General features: G+C 32.8%; 1 protein-coding gene across 1 annotated transcript; it reads left to right on the top strand.

Moving 5' to 3' along the window:
- On the top strand, window positions 1-27,868 carry LOC125085593 (tubulin alpha chain-like). Its single transcript, XM_047704060.1, is given in 3 exon segments — window positions 1-218; window positions 27,030-27,123; window positions 27,126-27,868. Coding segments are annotated over 3 exon segments (846 nt in total). The 3' UTR covers window positions 27,660-27,868.

Below are 27,868 nucleotides of genomic sequence, written 5' to 3'. Positions count from 1 at the left end.
ATGCATGATACCAGGAAGTGGCTGCCGGCACCTAGACTTTTTCTAAAGAAAATATCTGCTGCGGAACAGCTGCTACACGGCCCTACAGCTGCTGACTGGCAGGGGAACATGGAGTCCGACTGGTCTCTGCCAATACCCGCTGTTGCCAAAAACCCATGCCTCTGCTGCTGCCACTGCCAGAGACAAAAACTCATCTCACTTCTACCTTCTAAACTCATGTAAGTACATCTCACCAGTAGACTGTAAATAACATCAAAAATCCAAGCGGAAACGCAGACTGGAATAAATCCAGATTACAAGTTAGCTCCAACCAGCAAATCATCAGCATATTTTGGAGAAGTCAAAGAGTAGGAGGATTTGTTTGTATGCTACAATAGAGTACTTAGGACATTGGAGACAATTTCATGGGATGGACGAGTGTGAAAAACCAAGGTTCAGTAGTGATCTGGAGGTGGTAGGGGACTCCGTGAAAAAAAGACAATTATTTCAAGAGACTTTGTTCTGTTGGGAAAGGGAGAAAAAAATGAATAGTTTAAATGGGACATGAAATTGATTAAAGGTTTCTTGGGGGCCCTCCTTTGTTCATTCTTTTTCCCTACCCATCTCTCCTCCCTCCTATTCCCTATTGTATATATTAGGAAGGACATTTGAAAATATTTATTACCGGGTGAAGGCCTAGTTTACTACTAGTGGGAAAAGACGGAAGTTCCAGATACTCTGTAGAAAGGGATAATTGCTAAATCAATGTCTCTGAGGAATTCAGAAGGTAAAAAATGTAACAGTGAAGTTAGTCAGAAGAGAAAAACTTCCTGAGTACTGCTGCTAACCTCTGCCATCTTGTTGTGCTGTAAGTATTGTTTCTCTGGCTTGAGTTTTGGTTGTAGGCAAAGTTCTGGGTCCCTTTAACATAGGGTTTTCCTGTACCAGCCCTAAACCTATGAAAAATCAATGAATCAGAAAATTTAGGAGTTTGATTTTATAATTATAATTAAAAGAGTATCTGAAAATAGTTTTTCTCTTCATCTTACTGAACAAACACTATGTAAACAATAGTGGCTACCTGCTGGCACTTTATATTTTTATGAACTTTGGACTTTTATTTCTAAATAGGCTTTTGCCAGTGTCACAATTCTTGGAAATATTTATGTAGCTATGATTTCTTAATAAAAATATAGTCTGGAGTAGTGAAAAGCCATCTGGGCTCTCATCAGGGACTTTTTGGCTGTATCTATAACTAGTTCTGTAGCCCCAACCGTATTACTTTATTTCTCTGGAAATTAAGTTTCCCACTCTTGAAATGATAATCATATCTACTTGATCTTTTTTATAGGGAGGTTATTGGTATGGACAGCAGAATAAATCTGTGATCCAAGTTTCCAGAAAAAAGTCAGTGTCAATTCCCCCCCATGTAAAGGAAAATAAAACCAGCATCATGTCATGGGCTGAAAGAGAATGTCTTTCTGGGTTACTAGAAAGAAGGAGACAGAGATATTTTCTTGTGACACCTGGAGACTTTGTTTTCTCTCTCTGGTTGAGCAGGTAGCCTTGTTGGTATTACATTGGTTTCAGATACAGGAATGCCTGATGTTTATAAATACTGAAGGGAAAGGAACATACACTATGAATGTCATTTCTTATGATATAATGTTCTAAGCCTCGATGACAGAGTGTAACAAAAGTTGTGTTGTTTTGCTAGCTCTGGCAAGTTCTCTCTGTAAAGATCAGTAACAGCTGTGAATGTATTTAGGAGATGTGGCTGCCAAAGAGAAGCTGCTTCAATAATTAATAAATCTTTTCTATGTCATCACCACACCACCTTTATTTATTTTTTAATCTTTGGCTAAATAGATTGGGTAAAGCTGTGTTTGTTTTCTTCCTGCTAAAGCATAACTTGTTTAAAATGCTGCAGTCAAAAGTGGTATGCTAGGGATATACTAGAAATAGACTTTAACAATTAAAAAGTATTGTATATATTCAAGACAAACTGGACTTTCAGGGTTGAATGAAACTCAAAAAGAATCAAGAGTTCAAGTCTTTAGTATCTTTATATGCCATTGATTTTTTGAAATTTCATTTAGGTACATTCTATTTTGAAAACAAAAGTATTAATTTTCCCAATAATTAAAAATAATATGCAAGGAAAAATATTTTTAACTGAGATTTATTCAGAATAGAAAAATCCCATGATATAGTAAGGGAAATCAAGAAGATGTACATTTTAGAGTGACTTATAACAATTATGAAACTTTGATTCTCACTTATTGATTGAATAATCAGGAGACATGATCTAGAATATATTTTTGGATGCATGTATTGAAAAATAATGATATAAATATGGGGGAGTGGCTTGGATTTCCTCATTTTTTATTGAGATGAATTCAGGATTCAGTCCTTGGAGGCCTTAGGATGGATCATTTGAGATAATATGCATTATCATCTATTCTAAACTTTTCAATTCTCACCTTTGTTCTTGGAAGATCCCAAAGATTTCAGGATGTGAGAAAAACAAAAAACAAAAAACAAAAATTATGTTTCACTGGTACCTCAAACTCAGAGTCACTGAGGAAAATGTAGGAATTGACAGGCTAATATGAGCTTAGAAGTCGCAAGTCTACTCAAAGAAGTCAACAAAGCCCTCTGTGAACAGGCAGACCCTCTGAGCAGGACTTGTCAGAATAAAGCTAAATTTGAAACAAAAAAAAATTTTTTTTTAAGATTTTATTTATTTATTTGACAGACAGAGATCACAAGTAGGCAGAGAGGCAGGCAGAGAGCTTTAACCCACTGAGCCACCCAGGCGCCCCTGAAACAAAACTTTTAATGAAAGTTTGAAGCATACTCTAGGAGTCAAGATTTTCCTGACAAGTTTGAGGAGAATATGGGAACTTCTGAAATCAAGATAGAATATCAAACTGAAATTATCTCCACAGATTATTGAGTGTTACAAATGCTTGTCACAGGAAATTGTTCAAGCTAATTTGATAACAATTTAAACACGTCCATTAGTCCACCTACACCAATGGTTCAGTCATGATTTGGATTAAAGTGTTCTTATGTGAATAAATACACAGAATATTTGAAAGTAATATTTTCCTATTCTTCCTTTAGTTCTACATAAGTGTTGAGTGTTATTATGGGATGTTGCTGTGTCCCTTGAGAGTGTCAAGATGCAACAGAATGCTTTCTTTATGTATTACCTGTATGCTTTTATAAATGATAAAATTACTTTATCAAATTCACAGGCAAATCCAGATATAGAATACAAAATGCATCTTTATGTTGAAAATCAACATGAAATCAATATATTCTGTGGTAATGATATGCATTAGCACTGCTATGAACTTATGAAGTAAGTCAAGATATTTTACACATATTAACTAATGCTGTACCAGCTTTATGCTATTTTAACTGAGCAACCCAGGCACCCTAATTTTCACAAAAATACCATAAGGTGGGTATGATTATCCCAAATTTATGGAGAAAATTGAAATAGGAAGTTTAATGTGTCCAAGATTAAGGATATGATTTTAAACTGATGCACTCTATACTCATGGAACTTATATTCTTATAAATAGTAATCTGTCTCCAAGTAAGCATTGTGTGATTTCTCAAGTAATTCTAAACTAATGCCATATCAAAAAATAAATTTAAAATAAGAATGTGCTCCAAAAGCTCAAGAAAACTATTTTGAGAAAAGCAAGAAAAATGTTCTCTAATATTCGGTCTAAGGAGACTAGTATTAAAAATTCTAGAATGGTTCTGGGCGCCTGGGTGGCTCAGTGGGTTAAAGCCTCTGCCTTCCGCCCAGGTCATGATCCCAGGGTTCTGGGAATCAAGCCCCACATTGGGCTCTCTGCTCAGCAGGAAGCCTGCTTCCTCCTCTCTCTCTGCCTGCCTCTCTGCCTACTTGTGATCTCTGTCTGTCAAATACATAAATAAATACATCTTAAAAAAAAAAATTCTAGAATGGTTTCATTCCCTGATCAAAAATCAATTTAATCTTCATTTTAAAATTCACCTAATACATTTCTCTTGTGTTTAGGAATCTATTTGAAAGGAAAAGTAATAACATTTGCGGGGCAGAAATCTCGTGAGAATTGGCAGACATTTTGAGGCGATTCAGGCATCATCGTGCACGCCTGAGGTTTGGAGCGGTTTCTCGCCAGGTGTGTATTGCTGCTATGTTATACGGACCTTGAATCTGATATTCAGATATAACAACTGGAGCTTCTTCAAAAGAGGATAAAAGAAGGTGTTTAATTGTTTAAAGAAGTGAAAATAAATTATCTACTTTACCTTCTTCAAAGCTGAGGAGTTACATAGGCTCTTCCCTTCTAACCCTGGAAAGAATAAGGTAGTTTCTTAGACTTAAATGACAATGGTTTATACAGAAGCTGAATCTGGAATGTTACAAGAGTTTAGGAAACTTTGAGTTATTTTTTGGGTACTTATATTCGCTTTCTTACTGTCCTATCTGGTAAAAGAAAACATGGAAAGTCCCGTCACTGACAGTTTAATATACTTCAGTTTGAATGTCTACCTTCCCCATTTTAAAGGATTATTGTGAGAAATGAAGATTCTGTTTGGGAAATTTCTTTAAGATCTGTAAAGTGTTGTCTGATGTAAATTATGAATTATTAAAAACTCATATCTGACAACAGAATTACAGGTAGTTCTCAAGACTACATTATGTAGTTATATATTAATCAGGTTAAACTATGTACCATTAAGAAAACGAAATATTCAGGAATATTTTTGTGGGGACAATTGTCTTGGTTTTATCTTGAAAAATAGGATCTAGGTTTTTTATACTTTTTAAAAAAATTACCCATTTCATGAAAGTATTTTTAGTGACTATTGAAATCAAGAACAGCTGAGGTTTTCATAGCTACAATTATTAATATATATGCTATGCATTTGAATACAAATTTAGGTAAGTAAGTCCTATGTGAGTTATAATTTATAGATCATCATAAGTAGCAGGAATTCCCTGCTACTATTAGTAATAATAACTTACATCTTTCTAGCATTTTTTTCGGGAAGCTTTCTCAGAAAATGTCATAGAAATATTTCTGCCTTGATCTCGGAAGCTAAGCAGGGTCGGGCCTGGTTAGTACTTGGATGCGAGAAATATTTCTGCCTCATTACAACAAAACACATTTAGTTTTAGGAAGCCTTCTTCAATTGGATAATATGGTAGTTTCATCAAAACAAAACAATTATTTCATTTTAAAAACAATTTCAGGTACAAAAGAAAAATGTTACAGGTGCCTGGGTGGCTCAGTTGGTTTAAGCATCTGACTTTTGATTTCAGCTCAGGTCATGATCTTAGGGTCATGGGTTCGAGCCCTGTGTCAGCTCTGTTTGGGGAGCGGGGTCTATTTGAGATTCTCTCCCTTTGCCCCTCCCCGCTGCTCTCTCTCTCTGTTTTTTTTCTCTCAAATAAATAAATATATAAAACCTTAGGAAAAAAAGAAAAATGTTATATTAATGGCCATTTTGCCCAAAACAACTTGTTGAAATATTTTGTGTGAATGTTAACTATATAATGGATATACTTGATAAGACTATGTTAGGAAGATGGTGAGTGACTGATATATTTTTGTTCAGTGCCCTAGGATATCTTTTGTTATATCATAAGGTTTAATCAAATTCTCACAACTAAATTAACAAATTTATTTTCTTAAAAAGTGAAAGTTGTGTATACTTTGCTTTAATAGAGTGTGTGGAGAGAGTGATCTCAGCAGAGAAAGGTGGCCATGTGGTAGGTCTTGGGAGAGCAGAGATGGGGTCCTATTCCTGGTCCATGGCTTTTATCCCTATAATCCTGGCACAGTAATTGAGGAAGCTTCATCTTTAAAAGAAACAAGAATTTAATTACCTTGCATGAATGTAATGACTAAGGTAATCTGAATTAAAATTTAACATTGCTTAAGAAATGTTATTGTATTTTTTAAAACAACAAATACCAATACAAGATCAAACTGTTTGAAAGTCTCTACAAATACAGGTAGTGGAAAATCTTTGAGGCCTTAGGGCTTGGAATTTCCCAATCATGCAAAATAATTTCCCCTGATAGTCACATGACTTTTTATCAGTCAAGCTTCAGTCTAAATATGACTGTTTTATAGATTGTTTTCCTGATCAGTCTTTAAAGTTGCCTCTCCTTCCTCAAAACCTTTCTCTAGTTCACCACCTCCTTGCTTTTTCTTCCTAGAATGTATCACCATGTGATCAATCTACTTGGTTGTGTTCATTCTCTGTTCCTTTAGGGGAAAGTAGCTATTTTGATTTGTTTGCTTAAACTTCAGTGCCTGTTTAGGCCCTTAATGAATATTTGAGGATAAATCAATGAACAATTAATGATCCCAGCTAAGATTAGTGTGTGTATATATACATACATATATAGAGAGACGTATAAATATGTATACATATCTATTTACATCAGTATGTAACTTATTTCTTGCTAACCTAACACTTTAAGAATTCTTTGTGCATAAAATTGGGTAAAGAAGATTAAAGTGTTACATGAAATCATTATTTTAACTTAAGGCAAACTATTTTAACAAGACTTTTGTCTAAGATTACCTTAGTTGGCTTGTTTTGTCACAACAAAATACTATAGACTTTGGTATAATTTGGGTGGCTTAAACAAGATTTTTTTTCCCTCACGGTCCTAGCGGATGGGAAGTCTAAGGTCAAGGTACCAGCTGATTTGGCTCCTGGTGAAAGTTCTCACTCTGGCTTGTAGACAGAAACTTTTCTTTACATTCTCACATGGCCTTTTCTCAGTGCTGTGTGCAGAAGGAGAGAAGTATCTTTCTCCTTTTTAAGATCATCAGTCTCATCATGAGGACCTCAGCTTCATGACCTAATCTAACCCTAATTACTTCCCAAAGGCCAAATCTCCAAATAGTATCACATTGAATAATAGGGTTTCAACATATGAATTTGTAGCAGGAGAGCACAAACATTCAGTCCACAACAAAGACTAAAGTATTTTTATAAGTTTTTTGTATAACGTCAAAATACCTTCACAAGCTTTTTGTGTAAAAACTTGGTAACCAGCATATAATGTAAATTATTACTTTAATTTCCACCATTATATATTATATTTTTTCATTGCCCGTTATTTTGCCAACTATTAACTCTCAGGTTTTAATTGAAAGCACATTTAAAACATTAAAATAATTAAAATTTTATTTTTATTGCATTGGCATTTCCTGGATGGTAATAATTTTATGTTTTAAAATTTGGAAGGAACTATTTATTATAAAGCTGACAGTCCACAGGTGGGTAATTCACAAGAATTATAAAAGACTAGACTATCTACTTGATTTATTTTATTCTTAAACACTTAATCAGACTTTCATAACCAGAATAAACTCCTAAGGAAAATTAAACTCCATTAATTCTTTCAAGGCCAATTTAGTGATCACTTCTATAAAAGAATTATCTAAGGAACATATGAAAAATTCAGATAAATATAATTCAAATTTTCTATTAAGTTGATCTAGAAATCACCATCACTCAAAATTAAAAATCAACTATAATTTATATAATATAGGCACAAAATATAAGAGGATATTTACCAATAAAAAGCTCATTTATTTGAATTAACAATTAAGATATTAACATTCACAATGTTCTGTTAGCTGAAATTCCTTTTGTTCTTAACATACATATTTTAGAAAATTCTTAAAGAAACAAAATTGGAATTTTAAAGATCATAATATTTAATGACAAAACTGTATAATGGGAAATGTACTTAAAAGATGAAGTTTATGGCACATCCTAGTTATATCAAATATGTGAGATCAAATATCATTTTCAAGAAATAATCTTCAAAAGAGATTATTATACTAAGGTGATAAAATAAGTTTTAGATTTCATGTAAAATATAATTAAACAGCAAACAAGGCTATTCATTTTTTACCTAAAATCATTAGAAACATGAAACTGTTAATTATTTTGAATGTTGAATTCAAATATTTTGAATTGTTGACTGAGAGAAAAGAAAATGAATCTTGTTTTTTTTTCTTAGATACTTGATGTATAATCAAGTCTAACACATTCATTTAAAGAGGATTGAAAATATCAAGGATGCTTCATAATCCCTCCATAATCAACAGCTAATGTTAACCTTTTACATTAAGCTTCTCAGAAAAAATCTCAGTCGAGCTCAGGAAAAGTAATTTTGCTTATCTGGACCTAATTTCCTCTTCTGTAAAATCAGACAGTTGTTCTATATCTCTTTCAGCTTTCACATTGTGTAGTTTGAAATAAAGCAAAATTCAGACAAAGTATCCAAATTAATTGAGAACATAGAGAATTAAGGAGGAAATAGATTAGTCATTAGAGGAGAAAAGTTTCAAAACCCTTATACTTTCAACTTAAAATTTTTTTAATTTAAATATTTAATTTAAAATGATTTAAATATTTACATTAAATATGTACATTTAAATATGTAACCTGGATAATTTATCTTTTTTACAATCACTAAAAAAGCTATTTCCTCATCATCCTATGTCTCATATAATTATTCAAGCCATTTTTTTAAGTTTTATTTGGAGATAATTTTAAATGTACAGAAAATGGCAGGAAGACAATAATACAAATGGCCTTATGTACCCTTTACTCATAGTTACCAACTGTTAACGTTGGCTCTATATGCTAATATATTATTTGTGCTCACTCACTCTATCTTTCTGTCCTTGTATGTATCTTTTTTTTGTTTTTCTTTGTCCAAAATGAATCTGTTATAAATTATATTTCAACTAAAAATTATACTTATTTCCACAGCTCCCTCCAAACTCCACTGTTCCCAGGATATTTCAATTTGCTTTCTAATAATTTCTTAGAGAAAAAAATCAGAATTAGTATATTAAATTGAATCTCTACGGTGCTGTGATACACATAAAATCTGAATCTACCTCCCCTATAGCTAATACACCTAACTTTAAAATTAACATTTAATAATAGAAATGGAATAAGACTTGACCAATAGCGTGGGCAAATTGGTTTGGTAATTCAGAATAATTGAAAAAAACTGATTTAGTAAAATAATGAATGAATGATTTTTACAACTTATACTGTAAATGCTTTTAAAATGACATGAATCAACAAAAGTAAGATAAATGATAGAATTTAGTATTTATTGTTTCACCTAAAATTGTTTTATGAAACTACTGGAATTGCAGAAAGTAAGAAGTCTTATGTAAAAATTATGATTATCTTTTTCTCCAATTGGGAAAAAAAGTCTTACACACACCAATTTTGTTTTCTTTTTTTTTTTTTTAAGATTTTATTTATTTATTTGTCAGAGAGAGAGAGAGAGCGAGCACAGGCAGACAGAGAGGCAGGCAGAGGCAGAGGGAGAAGCAGGCTCCCCACAGAACAAGGAGCCCGATGTGGGACTCAATCCCAGGACTCTGGGATCATGACCTGAGCCGAAGGCAGCGGCTTAACCAACTGAGCCACCCAGGCGTCCCACCAATTTTGTTTTCAAATTTAGATTTATTTTTATGTTATTTTTATTTCTGCATCAAGGTAACATTAGATTTGCAAAAGTGGATTAAATGTTTTCCTTTTTTTTTTTTTTAATCTGTCCTGGAAGAAATAAAACAGTGCATGGATTAGAAAATTGACTTGAGTCCCCACCCGAACATTTTATGTGTCTATACTTTAATGCTTAATGGGAACTTATGAGAGGCTTTATTGAGAACTGCTAATTACATTTTATTTTGAAATGCATTCACTTCCTTCAGTTACCTAAGTAAATGAAAATATTTTATGGCATACATTTAGCAAATACATTCTGTTTTTGTGTCATGTAAAATGGTGTGCTTTGTTTTTTAGACCATCATTTCTAAAGTCATTTATGAGATGGAATAGAGAATAATTTTATTTGAATACATGATCATAATTAGAAATTACTAAACAAGTGATTTCCATTTATTTTACTTTTAAAATATTCTTTTTACCTGTGTTTAATAAGAGCAGAAAATTTTCTTACACTTACAAGCATGGCAAGAAGTTTGTCAAAACATCTAAAAATACTTTATTTTTATGAAACTTAAGGCAAATATTCAAAAGTGCTTTTCTTCATGTTTGAAAGAAATCCATTCTCCAAATCCATTATTATTTCTGCAGATATGTTTTACTGAATATAAAATAATCAGAACAAAAAGTCAACATTTTTTCAATAGATTTGTTTGAAATTTATGATAAAATGTGAATCTGCTTTCAATAATTTTGATTACTTTTTCTATTTATTATATAATAAATTACATATTTGCAGGCAATAAACTATTTGAAACTCAATTTAGTCATCATATACATTCATTACCATAGGCAAGAGTCATTTTAATATCCTCTTGCTGTAATATTGTCAGTTACAAAATCAACTCCCACAGTGTTATTTGGAAGTAAAGTAACTATAAAATTCTAAGACATCATTAAGGGTCTTAATTATTTTATGCCAAAAGATGGTAAGCACATCACGCAAAGTCCTAATGATTTAATTTACCTTTGTCTTACCCATGAAAATAATGGAATAGGGACTATTTTTATACACACATGAAATTGTTATTTATTTAAAATATTTCTAACATGAGCATTCCTGAATTGTGCAGTTTTAAAAATACTAATATAAGTCTATTTGCTATAAAGTAAAAGGATACAATGTTAAATTTGGGATTAATAATACCACAAATTCCATACTTTACAACTCAAGTTTAAAGATTTTATTTATTTATTTGACAGAGAGAAATCACAAGTAAGCAGAGAGGCAGGCAAAGAGAGAGGAGGAAGCGGGCTCCCTGCTGAGCAGAAAGCCCGATGTGGGGCTCGAACCCAGGACCTGGGATCATGACCTGAGCCGAAGGCAGTGGCTTAACCCACTGAGCCACCCAGGCGCCCAGGCGCCCCACAACTCAAGTTTAAATTATGCCTTATTTTAACTAAGACAAAATTGATTTATGTCATTTTATTTTTAATCAAGTAACAATCAAATAATTTTGCTTAAGAATTGTTAGTATAACTTTTCTATATAGCTATATCGGAAAAAATTAGTTTTGTTTACATAAAGTATAAGGTTGGTCAAAATGAGAAGAAAGCACTGATAGGTATTTGGATGGTTTTAAACATAAATTAGAGTCCCTTGCTAGTATATAACTTTTCTTCTATATTTAGATCTACAATTTAACTTGTGCTTACCTGTAGCATTTCTATATGATAATATCTTCCCAGAATTCATTTAAAAGAAACACACTTCCTCTCATATTTTATCATTTTGCTTGTTTGTCTTCACCTCTTCATATATTTCAGAAAAGTAATATATTTGCTCTTGCTTATAATGACAATATAAGTTATATATTACATGATTTTAAAGAGAAAATTCAGTTCCTGTATTTTTTTCTTGTCCAGTCAACTCTAAGCATAACAAAGATCTCATAAGCTTAACAACTTAAATCTTTACCAATAAATACCTTATTTTCCCCAAATCCTTACTACTGTTTCCTGTGGACGTGTGATTCCCTTTCTTAGGAAGAGAGCATGACAAAATCCTGAAAATAATCCCTATGTTTAAAGAAACCTGGTGTAGTTGTGGAGTTTCTATTTTGATTAAATAATTGAACACCAGTACATTATTAAGTACAGATTTAACAGTCTCTTTTTGATGTGGTTTTCCCCTCACAATTAAGAACAGCTCTACTAAAATTCAGTTTGGTCTGTTTACCAATTTCCACCACTTACACATTTTTCAAATGTCTGCTAAAAATATTTCTGACTGGGACGCCTGGGTGGCTCAGTTGGTTAAGCAGCTGCCTTCGGCTCGGGTCATGATCCCAGCGTCCTGGGATCGAGTCCCACATCGGGCTCCTTGCTTGGCGGGGAGCCTGCTTCTCCCTCTGCCTCTGCCTGCCGCTCTGTCCGCCTGTGCTCGTTCTCTCTCCCTCTCTCTCTGACAAATAAATTAAAAAAAAAAAATATTTCTGACTTGTGGGTTTCTTTTCTTTTTGGTTTTTTTTGTCACTTTGATTTCTGCTAAGCCGGTCAATTCTTTCTCCCTTCCGCTTTTCCCATCAATAACCGCTTTTCAAACTTAACTAGAAAGCTGCTTTAAAATGTATTTGTTACAAAGCACTTTCACATAACATATGAATTCATATGGCTAAAATGTAGACTGTAGTTCATTTTTGAACATGTGAAATTCATTTCTCATTATCCATATTTGTTAGTTGATTAAAAAGCATGTCAGAAGTTAGCATTTTCCTTTGAAAAGTTAGTTTAATATCAATTTTTGTTCTTGTTTAAACTTCATAAGTGTAAATCTACTGAACAACTCTGTAACAATTGTGTTGAATTGGATATTTTGTTGATCAGTATTCAGTACTTCGTGATAACTCTGTTATGGGATCTTGTTACTTGCATAGATTTTAAAGGAAGCTATTGATAGGAGAGCTATTACATGTATACAAAAATTCAAGATATTAATCTCATCTTATATGTATAAGAATCAAAGGTTCGTACTTTGTAAGAGTCCTAAATAAAGGGTTAAAGCATGAAAATAATGCTCTTAAACTACACTATAGTAAATCTTACCTATATACTCTAAAATTGCTAGAAAAGCTTTGGTCTGAATCTCTGGGGTCTCATACTCTTCATATCATCTGAAGACTCTCTAGAAATAATTTTTGTCATTCTTTTTTTTTTTTTCCTTTAAAAGAAGCATTTGGGGCGCCTGGGTAGCTCAGTGGTTTAAGCTTCTGCCTTTGGCTCAGGTCATGATCCCAGGGTGCTGGGATCGAGCCCCGCATCAGGCTCTCTGCTCATTGGGGAGCCTGCTTCCTCCTCTCTCTCTCCCTGCCTCTCTGCCTACTTGTGATCTCTTTCTGTCAAATAAATAAATAAAATCTTAAAAAAAAAAAAAAAAGCATTTTACATGTACAATAACAGTGCCTACTTGTGATCTCTTTCTGTCAAATAAATAAATAAAATCTTTAAAAAAAAAGCATTTTACATGTACAATAACAGTGCCAATAACTAATAATACACGATATGCTAATTAATTGATTTAAATTAACAAAATTAAAAAAAATAAATGTAATGTTATAAAGAGAGTGAAGATACAAACTGATGGACTATCCGTGCTGTCATAGTTAACTTTAACCAATAAATGTCTAACATAGGTTTCATTAAATATAGTCTACCCAATGAGAATCTGATATTCTTCAAAAACTTTAAGGGAAGAACAGCTTGATTCAGGGAAAAGTAAGTAAGGGCTGCAATTGCTCCTAAAAGAACTTCACTGAATTCTAGGAATACCAGGGGTAGATTTGGAGAACCACTACTGAAGACAGAATTATTTTGTTCATAAAACAGATTTCGGCTCAACAAAGTAGCTGTAAAATTAAGCTTTTTAAAAATTATTTGATTGTGTCAAATTTTAAATAGTTAAGAAAAAACTTACATTGTCATTTTCACTTTTCATAACTGAAATATAATTTTCCATAGCAAATGGAGTGTAATAGTTTTAAAAATAATAAAATATTTAGACTTAGGTAAATTCATCTTAAAAATGAAAATATATGTACTAGATTCATTATGTCAAATAATTGAGTATTAGCTATTATAGAGAACTGTTAAGTTTGCTCTCATCTTCCCTTTTGGAGGAAGTTAAAGTGAGTAAGTAGGCACAAGATAAATGAAGCTCCATTTCTATACTTCGGAATTGTTCAAAAGTAGAAGTAACTCCCTATGGGAATCTAGAAAGTCAGTCTTCTCTTAGGTTGTGGGATTTAAATGGCCTTTGAGCTCTGGAAGAATTTCAACAGATGTACATGGCAGTAACAGCTCCCCAGAGACAAGGAAGGGCCAAAGGAATAAAGGGGCAGATGGAAAGGGAAAAAGGCAGTTGAAGACAAGTAAGTGGATAATTGTACCTGAATTTTAAGGTCTGTGTGGAATAGTAGAGTTGAATGACTAAACATTTTGGAAAGGTAAAGGTCAGATTGCAGATTAATTAAATGCCAGGCTGACTTTGAAATGGGAATAAATGAAGGCAGAACTTAATAATTTGGTTCAAGGGCAGGGAACAGTCAATGCTGAGTTTTATTTCTATTATTCCTACAGGAGCATATACAGTGGATAGGAAAGAAAAAGAACTAAATCATGAAAAAAGTTAAAATTATCACTGGAAGCAAATACTATGTGTTTGAAATTCAATTCCAGTGACTGACACTTCTCTCTGGCACTCAGCATTTCACTACCTTTTCTCTCCAAAGAACTGTTGGGTTATACTGTTTTAAAGTCTGCCTTGAAACAGAACTGGTTTCAAAGTCTAGATCTTCCTCATTGAGCTAATACCTGCATGTTATTTAATCACTCATATATCACATTGTCAGGAAAAGAAATATAAATTTCTCTTCATCAATCTGAAAAACATAATTTTAATCTTTCTTAATTACTGTTAAGATTGAAGAAATAGTTCACTTGTGTTTAACATGCAACTAACATTCAATGCTATTTTACTCTTTCTTATCCTATAAAATGCATGTATGGAAGTTTCATCCATATTATGAGGGTGACTATTATATAGGCCTCTTTGGAAATAGTAATATGCAGAAGGAGAAACATAGTAAATATGCTCCAAATTACATTAAGTTTTATATTTGTTTAGTATTATTTTTTATGTTTATAACCTCTCATTATCTTATAATAGTTATGCCAAGGAAAAAACACATTTTTTCTAGTTACAGATCTCAGTGTGTAACCTCATAACAGTACAAAAGGGAATTTGCACACTCAAAGGTGAATTCATAATTGACTTTTTCCACTTCATCACATTATTTTTCCCTCAGATTTTATTCTCATTATACTCACTTTTTTGACCTAGTAAATACTTATTTTGTATCTACTTATTATGTATCTAAATACACTAGAATCTACCCAGTACTCTGCTAATCACTATGAATACCCCAAAACAATGAAACTGCACATCTATGTGGCAACAGAAAATGGCTTAAAACAGAGAAAATATATAATTGAATAAAAAGCAGCCATCCTTTTCTACTAATTGTCACTGAAGCATAAGTTTACTGAAAATCCTTTCAGGTTGCTTTAATAAATAGAAAAATAATTTGAGATCCCAGAAGCAAATGATTTCAATCAAGGAAGGACTTTGTTTCATCTTGGATGGATCTTTGTCAACTTTGATGTATGTGAAGAATACACTAATTCATCTACCTTTTTTTCACCTTATTTGTCATTCTTCCAGACCTGCTGACCTTTCTTTCTTAATTTTAAATACTTCTGTTTATTTAAACTTATATGTAAGCAAAGTAAAATGAAACTTGCTGGTACTTGACATTATATGTAAAATTATCTAACACCTTGACTCCATGGCTGGCATATAGTAAGAAAAACAACAACAAAAAAATTTCACATCCTCTCTTTGACCCTGTTTTCTTCCTGCCACCAGTCCCATTAATGGAATTAAAAAGAAAACAAAACTATTGCTTGTCACAGTTTGAGCATGGTTCCTTTTTAAACAAGCAACAACGACAGAAAAAATAGGAGCCTATGCATGGGAGATATTTACGGGTATGCAAGAAAACCTTTCAAACAAAATAATGCGATGTAAAATCAAGTCAAACATTTATATTTTGTAACTAAAATAAACACAAAATGCTTATCCTATGGTATGAATTATATTCATAAGATGTCATTACTTATAAGGTATAAGACATTTTATCATACCATTCTAAGAAATCCTAAATAGTTGAGTTTTAAGAAAACAGTTGTGTAATCACTCTGATGTTGCCATCATTGGGTGAGTTATGACCTCTCTCAAGTATGACATGACACAGGGAAACATAGCCACCTCTGACAACTACTCAATCCCTGGTGTTTTGTTGCAACAGGTGGGTGGCGAGATGTGGTGCTTACACTTTTTAGCCTCTTCACACCTGAAAGCCTGTATTTCCCATATTGCCATGAAAGTTTCCATCAACAATGCTACTAAATAGCCTTCCTGGGCATTTGTTCCCATCTTATCAGGACAAGAACTCTAGAACAGTGGGAAGATGCTAAATATAGGCCACTGCTGCACATTACTGAATTTTCTCCTCGATCTCCAAGATCAACTTCAACTGTGCTAGTACTGCTCCCATACCCATTAGCTATCTTGAGGTTAAAACAAAGAAAACTATTAGGTGACTTATAACTTCAATAAATGGAAACTTTTAGGTACCTCATTTTTTTTCTTAATGATCCAATCTTATTCTTGGATGAGCTAAAATCAAGTATATTAAAATATGTTCTAATTCTTAAAACTCTCTGAGACATCTATAATTATCATCAACTAAATCTAATTTATGATACACTAGGAAGCCATTTACCAATGTTGCCCTAGCATTTTGTACTGTCAACTAATTTCTTTGTATTAGGACATACATTATTAATATTATATTTTATTGAAGTTATTAATACATATTTGCAAATAGTATAAAATTGGTTAAGGATTTCAATATTAAATCAATTTATTTTGGAGCTATTTTCAATCTAGTGGCTGAATATAAGCTTTGTATGTGTGTAAAAAAATAGGAAATTAAGGGTGCCTAGGTGACTCTAAGTTAAGTGGCCAATTCTTGATTTTCATGATCTCAGAGTGGTGAGATCAAGCCCTGTGTCAGGTTCTATGCAGGGTAGGAAGTCTGCTTGAGATTCTCTCTCTCCCTCTGCCGCTCCTCCAAATCATGTGTTCACACTCTCTGTCTCTAAATAAATACATAAATAGATCTTTTAAAAAAAGAAAGAAAAATATGAAAGTAAAGGGACATCCAGAAGTGGATAAGTAGAGAAATAAATGATAAACAACTATTTCCTGAGTAAATTAATATTTAAGCAATTGCCTTCAAATCTATGTTCATGATGAGTAAAACTGTAAATTGAGATTGTTTATCAGATTACTTATTCTTTGTACCAAAGGCAATCTAAAACAAGTACATCACTTGTAAAACTTAAACATTTTTATGTAATTTAATAACAAATTTATTTATTTATAAATAAAGTAAAACTTGCAGTAGTAGTACAATTTATTTATATTTAAGTTTTTATTTAAATTCCAGTTAACATACAGTGTTAGTTTCAGGAGTATAATGTCATGATTCAACGCTTCCACACAATACTGGGCGCTCATCGCATGAGTCCTTCTTAATCCTCATCACCTATTTGACCTATCCCCTCACCCACCTCCCCTCCCCATTTGTCTCTATAGTTAAGAGTCTGTTTCTCGGTTTGCCTCTCTCTTTTTTCCGTTGTTCATTTATTTTATTTCTTAAGTTCCACATATGAATGAAATCACATGGTATTTTTCTTTCTCTGACTGACTTATTTCTTTTAGCGTAATATTGTCTAGATTCATTCATGTCATTGCAAATAGGAAGATTTCATTAGTTTTTATGACTAACTAATATTCCCATTCCATATATATTCAAACATTTAATGTAATCTCAATCCCTATCAACATACCAACAATATTTTTATAGAGCTAGAACAAACAATCTTAAAATTTGTATAGAATGACAAAAGACCTCTGATACCGAAAACAACCTTGAAAAGAAAAGCAAAGCTGGAGGCATCGAATATATTATTGTTGGATTCAGTTTGCTAGTAGTTTATTGAAAATTTTTGCATCCATGATCATCAGGGATTTAACTTAAAGTAGTCTGTGTCATTTATGGAATGAGCAAGAGTTTATAGTATCCTTGTAGTTCTTTTTTATTTGCTTTCAGCTTTTTTTTCAGAATCTGAAAATTATTTATCTGTATCACTGACTAAATCTGTTCTTCCTGGTCCTTGATTTGTTTCCCTCATTGGAATTTTTAATGCTAAATGTCCAGTTCCTGAATAAAAATCTTGCTAAATGAACTACATATTTAGAAGTAATTTTGCATTCCATGTAATTCTCCTCCTGAACAAATGAAAGAAGTTTCCATTTGAATTAAAGCTATAATTGAAGACATACTTAATAATATAAAGTCTAGAAGTGTCTGAGAAATTAATAATTGTTTTGATTAAACTATATTCATGTAGATGAATAAATGAATAATTTCAGGATTAATCAACCCACACAAAACACTATTATAATAACTCTTTAAAGTCACACATACCACAGATGATTTGTAGAAAAAAAGTTCTATTCTCAAAAAGAAAATTTCTTTTCTTTTGCACTTATAATATCAATGAAATCTTGTTTGAAGTACTTTGTCAAATTATATAATACTATTCTAAGACTGCCTGGTTTGACGGCACATAATAAATAACAGGAATTCAGTGTGATATTTTCCTTCAAAAATGGGGCAGTATACTTGCCAGGGGATCTATTTGGCAATATATTGACAAAATAAATCATATGCAATAAAAATGGTGTTAATTACTGCTGGATTACTTGATTGAAGTTTGATTATTTTTAACATAAAGAGTTTTATTTACTAGATAAGTAACAAACCATTAAAGGTGTTTATAATAATCTCTTATTATACTATGTATTTCTGTGTTATCTCTTTTATTGTTTTCTCTTTCAATTCTCATTTTAGTTTTTGAGTTTCCCCTCTTTTTTCTCTTAGTAAATGTAGTTAAAGCAATGCCAATTTTGTTTAATTTTTTGAAAAACTCATTACTTTCAATGTTATTATTTATTCTAGTATCTTTTTCATTTCTTATTTGTCTTAGTTGTTTCTTTCCTCTACTAAATTTCAGCTAAGTTTCTTCTTTTTCTAGTTCCTTATGGCATAATGTTAAGCTGTTTATATTAACTTTTTTTCTTAATCCAAGGATTTATAGTATAAATTTCACCTAACATCGGTTTTTGCTGCATCCCATAGGTTTTGGAATGTGTTTTCTTTTTCTGTTGTTTTGAGACATATTTTGATTTGTCATTTGATTTCTTATCTGTCCCATTGTTTGTGCAATAGTATGCTGTTTAATATTTACATGCTAAATATTTAGTATTTACACTGTAGATTTCAGCTTTATTTTACTATTGGTCTTTAGTTTGTACCATTGTGGTTGGAAAATATACTTAGTATGATTTTAGTCTTCTTAAAAAAAAAAACTAAAAATAGAAGTGACATACTTACCATTTGTCCGAGTGAAATTGTGGAAGAGTAGCAAGCAAACAAACAAAAATGCCTAACTTTTGGGAAATGATATTGTGATTGAAATTAATTACTCAATCCAGTGCTTAGCTCACTCACAGTGGTAAGACTGACTGCATGGTCAATTTCACCACTTAATTATACATGGAGAAGGTTACTGTAAGTTACAATACTTATCTTTAATATATTTAATCTCATGTTATTTTAATATATAACCTACATGACACCACTTTGATGTGTTCACTATCTCTTTTAAGATTAAAAAAACTAGGGGCGCCTGGGTGGCTCAGTGGGTTAAAGCCTCTGCCTTCAGCTCAGGTCATGATCCCAGGGTTCTGGGATCGAGCCCCACATTGGGCTCTCTGCTCAGCAGGGAGCTTACTTTCCCCTCTCTCTCTCTGCCTGTCTCTCTGCCTACTTGTGATCTCTGTCTGTCAAATAAATAAATAAAATCTTTTTAAAAAAAGATTAAAAAAACTGGGGTGCCTGGGTGGCTCAGTTGGTTAAGTATTTGTCTTTGGCTCAGGTCATGATCTCAGGGACCTGGGATCGAGCCCCTTGCTCAGTGGCGAGTCTGCTTGTTCCTCACCCTCTGTCACCTGCATGTCCCACTTATGCACACTCTCTCTATTAAAAAAATAAATAAATAAAAACTTTAAAAAATTAAAAATAGATGGAAAAAACTGAAGCTTAAGATAGAATAACATTTTCTTCATGGACTCAAATCTAGTAAATAGTGAAAACAATTCATATTTTAAACCAGCATAGAAGTATATGGGAGTATGTGGCTTAAAGTTTTGTTTTAATATAAATTATAGATAATATGAGAAAATCAAAGCAAAAAAAAACTTGATTTAAAATCTTGCCTAGGGACGCCTGGGTGGCTCAGTGGGTTAAAGCTTCTGCCTTCGGCTCAGGTCATGATCCTGGGGTCGTGGGATTGAGCCCCACATCAGGCTCTCTGCTCAGCGGGGAGCCTGCTTCCTCATCTCTCTCTCTCTCTGCCTGCCTCTCTTCCTACTTGTGATCTCTCTCTCTGTCAAAGAAATAAATAAAATCTTTAAAAAAATAAAAATAAAAATAAAAAATAAAATAAAATCTTGCCTAACATTTAATGATTCCGATAAAGTTTATTCCACAACACAGTACCTGAACCCTTTTGCAATATTCCAAATGTCTGAGGCTTGAACAATTTCAAAAGAATAAATACATAAGACAATTCTCTTTTTGAAAAGCTCTTCAGACAAATATTTTCATATGCATTTCATGAAATGATCATGTACTTTTCATGTATTGTTCTTCATTCTGACCCCTATGTCTTTGAAATCTAATCTTCCCCTTAAGTGACTTAATTTTAATATATCTGAAAGATTCTATTGTGTTTCCATAATTTCTCTCGTTTTTAGGTCAGTGCCTTTGGTTCCATTGTCTTATGATAATGTCTCTTCTCATTCCACCACTCACTTCCTTTTGTTTGAGGCTATTTAATGTTATACTGGATCCAACTATTATTTCTTAAGCATTTACAATATATCAACATCTGTTCAGGTTCATCATAACAAAAGTCTTTTTTTTTTTTTTTTTATTCAAGCTCACAGGGAAAAATGTTTAGAGTTTTTTAAACCATGTCTCCCTTCAACATAGGGTCAAAAAAATTTATGATTATATTTTCAAAACTATGGTGAGTTCTTGATGTTTGGATACTAGGCAATATGTTAAAAAAATAGAAATTTATGTGTTAAAACTTAATACACTTAATTCACAAAAATAAAATTAACCTGAAGTATAAAAGATAGTCTAAGAAAAATTCATTACACAAGTTGGCATCAATGAAAGATTTTTGAAGATCTTGATTATATATACCAGGATATATTATACCAGCAGAATTTTTTTTTTTATTTTAACGTTGGATAAAATTCCTAAATATCCAATTATTCACAAGTAAGACTTTAACTAATCTACTTAGTGAGGAAAAAATAGATTTTTCTTCTGTCCAAAACACATTATTCCTCTAAAAAGCAATCAACAGCAATCCATAATCTGGAATTTTGAGTTATTTTATTTTTAGTTTAGTGTACTTAGAACCAACCTGCTAGTGTATCTATCCAGTTATTTTTCATATTACTGAAGCATTTTTTTGTTCCAAAGATGTATTTTACTGGTGGACCTAGTGCACTTCCACTGCATAAGTCCCTAGAAACTGACTTTATGACTTACTCTAACAGAAGGTAAGAAGTTTTTAAATCCATCAGCAATCGCTTTTAAGATTTTATTTATTTATTTATTTGACAGAGATCACAAGTAGGCAGAGAGGCAGGCAGAGAGAGAGAGGAGGAAGCAGACTCCCTGCCAAGTGGGGAGCCCTGATGTGGGGCTCTATCCAGGACCCCAGGATCATGACCTGAACTGAAGGCAGAGGCTTTAACCCACTGAGACACCTAGGCACCCCTCTATCAGCAATTTTAATGAGAAAAAAAAAAGTATTGCTATCTAAGTCAAATGAGATTTATAAGGAAGTCATTTGTCTACAATTTTCTTACAGTTTTTAGAGAAAATGACTTATTCTACAGTCTTAAAATGTGTTATTATAGTTAAGTTACATTCAAGGTTCTCTGTGAGGCAAGAGAGGTCAATTTGAATATTCTTACAGTTAGCCACATGAAAACAAACTCTCTTGGTATGTCTAGTATATAATATCAAATTTTATTCCTAAAATTGAAACATTCTTTCCCAAACCAAGTGTTTTCCTATAAGGGTAATAGAAACATAACCTTGAATAACCTCTTTTTCAAAATTTAAAGATCATTTTACCCCCTAAAAGGTTTTAATTCATATGTGAAAAAAATTTCTGTGAACAAAGGCATCTGAGAAATGGCATAGATATTTATTGCCTTGGAAGCTCTTATTGTATATTATTATATGAAGTTGCATAGAAATCCTATTCTGAAGAAATATTTTAACTTTTTTTAATCTATTGATTCCAATTTTGTGTAATAATATTTAAAAGAATTTCCATATAAAATGAAACTGAAGGATATAAAATGGAAAATCTCATGCATGTGCCTTCAGGGAAATAAATTTTATGGACTGAGAAACTGATTTCCCACAAATAACTTATTTACAGAAAACTGATAATATTGGAATTTTCTAAAATAATACCTGTTCATGGATTGTCTCATTTCTACCTTGGTAAGTTTTACTTGTGGTTTTCAGAGGCATGAACAAAGAAATGACCCAGGTCAGGCTAGTCTCAAAAAATAAGCTGAACTGAACTTTGTTTGTGTGACTGGATTGGTTTTCTCTGCTCAGGAAATTTTCAGAGCTGATTTCCCTTAGTTTTTTATTTTAATGGATTGTAACTGAATTCTTCTGTCTTTACGCTTCCCGCCATTGAATGTAGTTACCCCAAGTCCTCGACAAGGATGGCTATAGCTTATGTCTCAAATTGTAATTCCTGTACTATTTTCAAGTAAACTCATCATTTTGGCAATTTCAAGGTTGCCTCAGTTTACATCTTTATATTCAGGTTGACATGTATGATTTAAAAAAACAAAACAAAACAAAACAAAACACTCATGGTATTCAGTCACCATTCACACAAATATTCTCTCACAACTCTCAGATTTAAAAAATACATGCACAGTCGATAAAACGTTGGGATTATTTTTCAAAATTTTCATGGAAGTAAAAGATGTTTTTCCTTATTTAAAAAAATGCTTATAAACTATTGAAACAGTGACAAATCATTACTGAAATTCTAAATAGGAAATCTCCTAATCTTCATGGATCCCAAACACTAATATATGTATTGCTTGCTAACTACATTTAAATTTGAAATATTTCATTTAGATGTTATTTTAATTTCTCCATTCAATTGTATACATTTTAAGTTATTTGCACTATAAAATAAATAAGCTGGGCACCTAGGCGGCTCGCTCAGTTAAGTGTCTTCCTTCAGCTCCAGTCATGATCTCAGGATCCTAGGATCACCTGGCTTCACCTGGCTTGCTGCTCATCAGGGAGTCGGCTTCTCCCACTAACCCCCTTTGCTCATGATCCCTCTCTCTTTCTCAGATAAATAAATAAAATTCTTTTAAAAAATAAGCCGTAGGGATGTAATGTACAGCGTGGAGGATACAGTCAATAATATTGTATTAACTTTGTAAGATGATATAGTGACTAGACTTGTTGTGGTAACCATATCACAAAGTTTACAAATGTTGAATCACCCTATCATATACCTGAACTTAATATAATGTTGTATGTTAATTATACCTGAATGCATTTAAAAAAAAAAAACATTAAAGTAAAACTAAAACAAAATAGTGAAAAAAAATTATAGCTTTAAATAACTACTGATAAGTAAATTATCTAAGTGAATATAAAATGGAACAATGTGAATATGAAATTATTCTCAATGACTATAAGTAACTTAGGCAGAATGCAACAACAAAAAGGATGTTCATATTAAAAAAAAAGTTTCTTGTTAAGTGTGACAAATGTGCAAAAAAAAAAAACTCATTTCCTCTTCCTTCTTTCCTTTCCCTTTTTCTTCTTTCTTTCTTTCTTTCTTTCTCCCTTACTTTCTTTCTCATCAATGATATACCAACAGTTCTAAAACCTTGCTAACACTAGGACACTAATAAATTATAAATGAGATATAATTACTTAAATCTGAAAAATTCTCATAAAGTGGATAGGTAGTTAACACAGCATAAGGAGCTGAAATATTATTTGCATTCAGTCGTTTAGAAAATGAAACATTAATAATTACTTAACATATTGCTTGATACTCTTCAGAAGACTTTAACATTTTCTTAGAAGAAACATCCATCTTCATGTTTTTAAAAATTGTATTCATTTGAACTATACAAATCAAGAGCATAATTAAAATTTCTAATCTCAAGAATCTAGACTAAAATAATACTACCTATAGCAAGAGCATATCAGAAACCCATATTTGAGTTTTCTCAGTCTTCCTAGACTAGAGACCTAGCTTTCAGTCTATCTCAGCTTTCAACATTCCTTCTTCACTAAACTTAATAATTTATAGCTTTTGATTTAAAGTGAGAGAAATATGACTCTTCTTTTTCTTTGAACACTTAGAGGCCACGGTAGGGTTATTAGTTGGTCTAATTGTGATATTGTTGCATTTCAGGCCCTGGGGAGAAGAAGAAAAATGTGGGGTATTGGCCAGTGAGTGGAGTAGTCAAAGCACACACAATATTTTTTGATCAATTTTGTTATGTTATATGGACATGGTTCATGGTGCTCTAAAACAAATACAATATTAACATCAAAGATCACTGATCACAGATCACTGTGACAAATGTAATAATTTAATAATAAAGTTTGAAATATTATGAGAGTTACCAAGATGTGACAAAGAAACATGAAGTGAGCAAATGCTCTTAGAAAATGGCTCTTAGAAAATAGATTTGTTCAACTAAAGTTGTCACAAACCTTCAATCTGCATGAATAAATAAATAAATAAATATTGCATAATATCTATGGAGCATAATAAAGCAAGATACAATAAATTGAGGTATGTCAGTATTTAGAAAATCAATAAAAAATGCTACAAGAGCTAATAAATGTGTTCAGCGGGGTCATAGGATACAAAATCAAGTACATAATCAATTGTATTTCTATGTACTAGAAAAAATCTAAAAATAAATGTAATAAAATATTTCTAGTTACAATGGCATCAAAAAGAATATAACATTTAGGAATAAAATGAAATAAAGTGCAAAACTTATACACTGAAGAATATAAAACTACTGAAAGAAGTTAAAAACCTAATAAATAAAAAGATTCCTCAGGTTCATAGATTGTTATGACTTAATCTTATTAAGATGGTGATATGCTCCAAATTTCTCTATATAGTCTTATCAAAATTCCTGATGGCTTCTTTGCAGAAATTGACAAGCTGATGCTAAAACTCTTAAGAAATATCAAGAGACACAGGAAAATCAAAATAATTTTGTAAAATAACAAAGTTGGAGTACTCCCACTTCTCAATTGTAATACTTCTAAGCAACAGTTTCAAGACAATCTAGTACTGGAATAATGATAGACATATAGGTTAATAGAATAGATTTGAGATTCCAAAAACCCTCATACATTAGCAATCAACTGATTTACCATCCAATGGGGAAGAATAGTCTATTTAACAACTGGTACTGGAACAATTAGATATCAACATGCAAAAGAAAAAAAGTTGAACCTCACACCATAGACAAAAATTAACTCAAAAATTAAATACAATGGTACAAAGATAAATACAGAAAATTAAATAAAGGCCCAAATATGAGATCTAAAACTGTAAGACTCTTAGAAGAAAATGTAGGTGTAAATCATTGTGTCTTTGGTTAGGCAGTAGTTTTTTGGCTATGAAACTTACAGCATAATCAAAGAAAAAAAAAAGGACAAGTTGAACTTCATCAAAATTGTAACTTTTGTGTTTCAAAGGTCAGTCTCAAAGAAAGTTAGGAGACAACCCACAGATTGGGTTGGCTATTTGAAAATGTTTTTAAATTATATATTTTGTAAGAGTCTAGTATCAGAAGACATACAGTGCTATTATAACTCAAAAATAAAAAGGCAAATAACCCAATTAAAAACTGGCAAATGACTTGAATCGATATTACTCCAAAGAAAAAACTTGAATAACTATTCAGCACATGAAACATGTTCTACATCATTACTCATTAGAGAAATGCAAATCAAAAGAATGATGAGATACCATTTCATATCCACAAGGATGGCCATAATAAAAAAAAGATGGACAATGGCAAGTGTTAATGAGAATGCCGAGAAAGTGGAATCCTCATACATTGCTGGTAAGAATGCCATATATTACAGCCACTTTGGAAAATATCTTTGCAATTCCTCAGAACATTCCACAGAGACTTACCATATGACCCAGTAGTTCTATTCAAAGTTATATATTCAAGAGAATTGATAGCCTCTGTTCACACAAAAACTAAACACAAATTTTCATATTATTCATAATAGTCACAGTGAAAACACCTCAAGTGTCAATCAACTGATGAATGGATTGAAAAGAGTGGAATATAGACTATCAATACTAGAAAAATAATCAGCCACAAAAACAATGAAGTACTGATTCCTGCTACAAATTGAATGAACCATGAAAAGAAACACAAATGAAAGAAAAAAGACACAAAAGCGACTTATTATATGATTCCATCCATGTGAAATGTTCTGAATAACCAATCCATACAAGCAAAGTAAATTAGTTGTTCCCAGGAAGGTTCTCCTCTGAAGAGAGGGGGTTTCATTTTAGGGTGATGAAAATATCCGGATTAGTGTAATGTTTGTGAAACCTTGTGAATTTATTAAGACCTCTGAGTTTTAAACTTTAAATGCATGAATTTCATGGTGTATGAATTACATTTCTTTGAAGAATGTGAGAGGAATAAGTATCTGGACCAAGCAAAACTGACATGAAAATCTGTTGTCACAGTGTAGTTCATGGATGAGAGAAAATGGAGAGTGTTAAGGTTTTGCAAAAGTGTGAAAATATCAGCAAATATTAGCCTCCAAAAGGAATGGACTCCATACTCCGTGGGAATCAAAGCAAGTGAATATAAGAACAAATAGATCAGGATTGAACACCAGAGGAAGTGGGAGAAAAGAACATTGGAAATTCTATGTAAAAGAGGAGGTTGATGGGCGCCTGGGTGGCTCAGGAGGTTAAGCCTCTGTCTTCCGCTCAGGTCATGATCTCTGGGTCCTAGGAAGGAGTCCCTCATCCATTGGGCTCTCTGCTCAGCAGGGAGCCTGCCTCCCCCTCTCTCTCTGCCTGCCTCTCTGCCTACTTGTGATCTCTCTCTGTGTGAGATTTGATGGAGCCCTGAACGTTGATCTGACAGAATTCCAGACCAACCTGGTGCCCTATCCCTGTATCCACTTCCCTCTGGCCACCTATGCCCCTTTTTCATCTCTGCTGAGAAAGCCTACCATGAACAGCGTTCTGTAGCAGAGATCACCAACGTGTGCTTTGAGCCAGCCAACCAGATGGTGAAATGTGACCCTCGCCATGGTAAATACATGGCTTGCTGCCTGTTGTACCGTGGCGATGTGGTTCCCAAAGATGTCAATGCTGCCATTGCCACCATCAAGACCAAGCATACCATCCAGTTTGTGGACTGGTGCCCCACTGGCTTCAAAGTGGGCATTAATTACCAGCCTCCCACTGTGGTGCCCGGTGGAGACCTGGCCAAAGTCTAGCAAGCTGTGTGCATGCTGAGCAACACCACAGCCATCGCTGAGGACTGGGCTTGCCTGGACCACAAGTTTGACCTGATGTATGCCAAGCGTGCCTTTGTTCACTGGTATGTGGGGGAGGGCATGGAGGAAGGAGAGTTTTCTGAGGCTCGTGAGGACATGGCTGCCCTTGAGAAGGATTATGAGGAGGTTGGTGTGGATTCTGTTGAAGGAGAGGGTGAAGAAGAAGGAGAGGAATACTAAAGTGAAAAATGTCACAAAGGTGCTGCTTTTACAGGGAAGCTTATTCTGTTTTGAATATTGATAAGTTGTGCTCTGATCAGTTAATTTGTATGTAGCAGTGTATACTCTCATATACAATTACTGACCTATGCTTTAAAACACAACGCTTTGTTACAGACCCAAGCTGTCCATTTCTCTGATGGGTTTGAATAAAGTATTCCCTGTCTTAA

This window comes from Lutra lutra, chromosome 15 (genome assembly GCF_902655055.1).
Source record: "Lutra lutra chromosome 15, mLutLut1.2, whole genome shotgun sequence".
Taxonomy (NCBI): domain Eukaryota; kingdom Metazoa; phylum Chordata; class Mammalia; order Carnivora; family Mustelidae; genus Lutra; species Lutra lutra.
The sequence above is the reverse complement of the archived record's forward strand: the minus strand, read 5'-3'. Positions and strand labels throughout refer to the sequence as shown.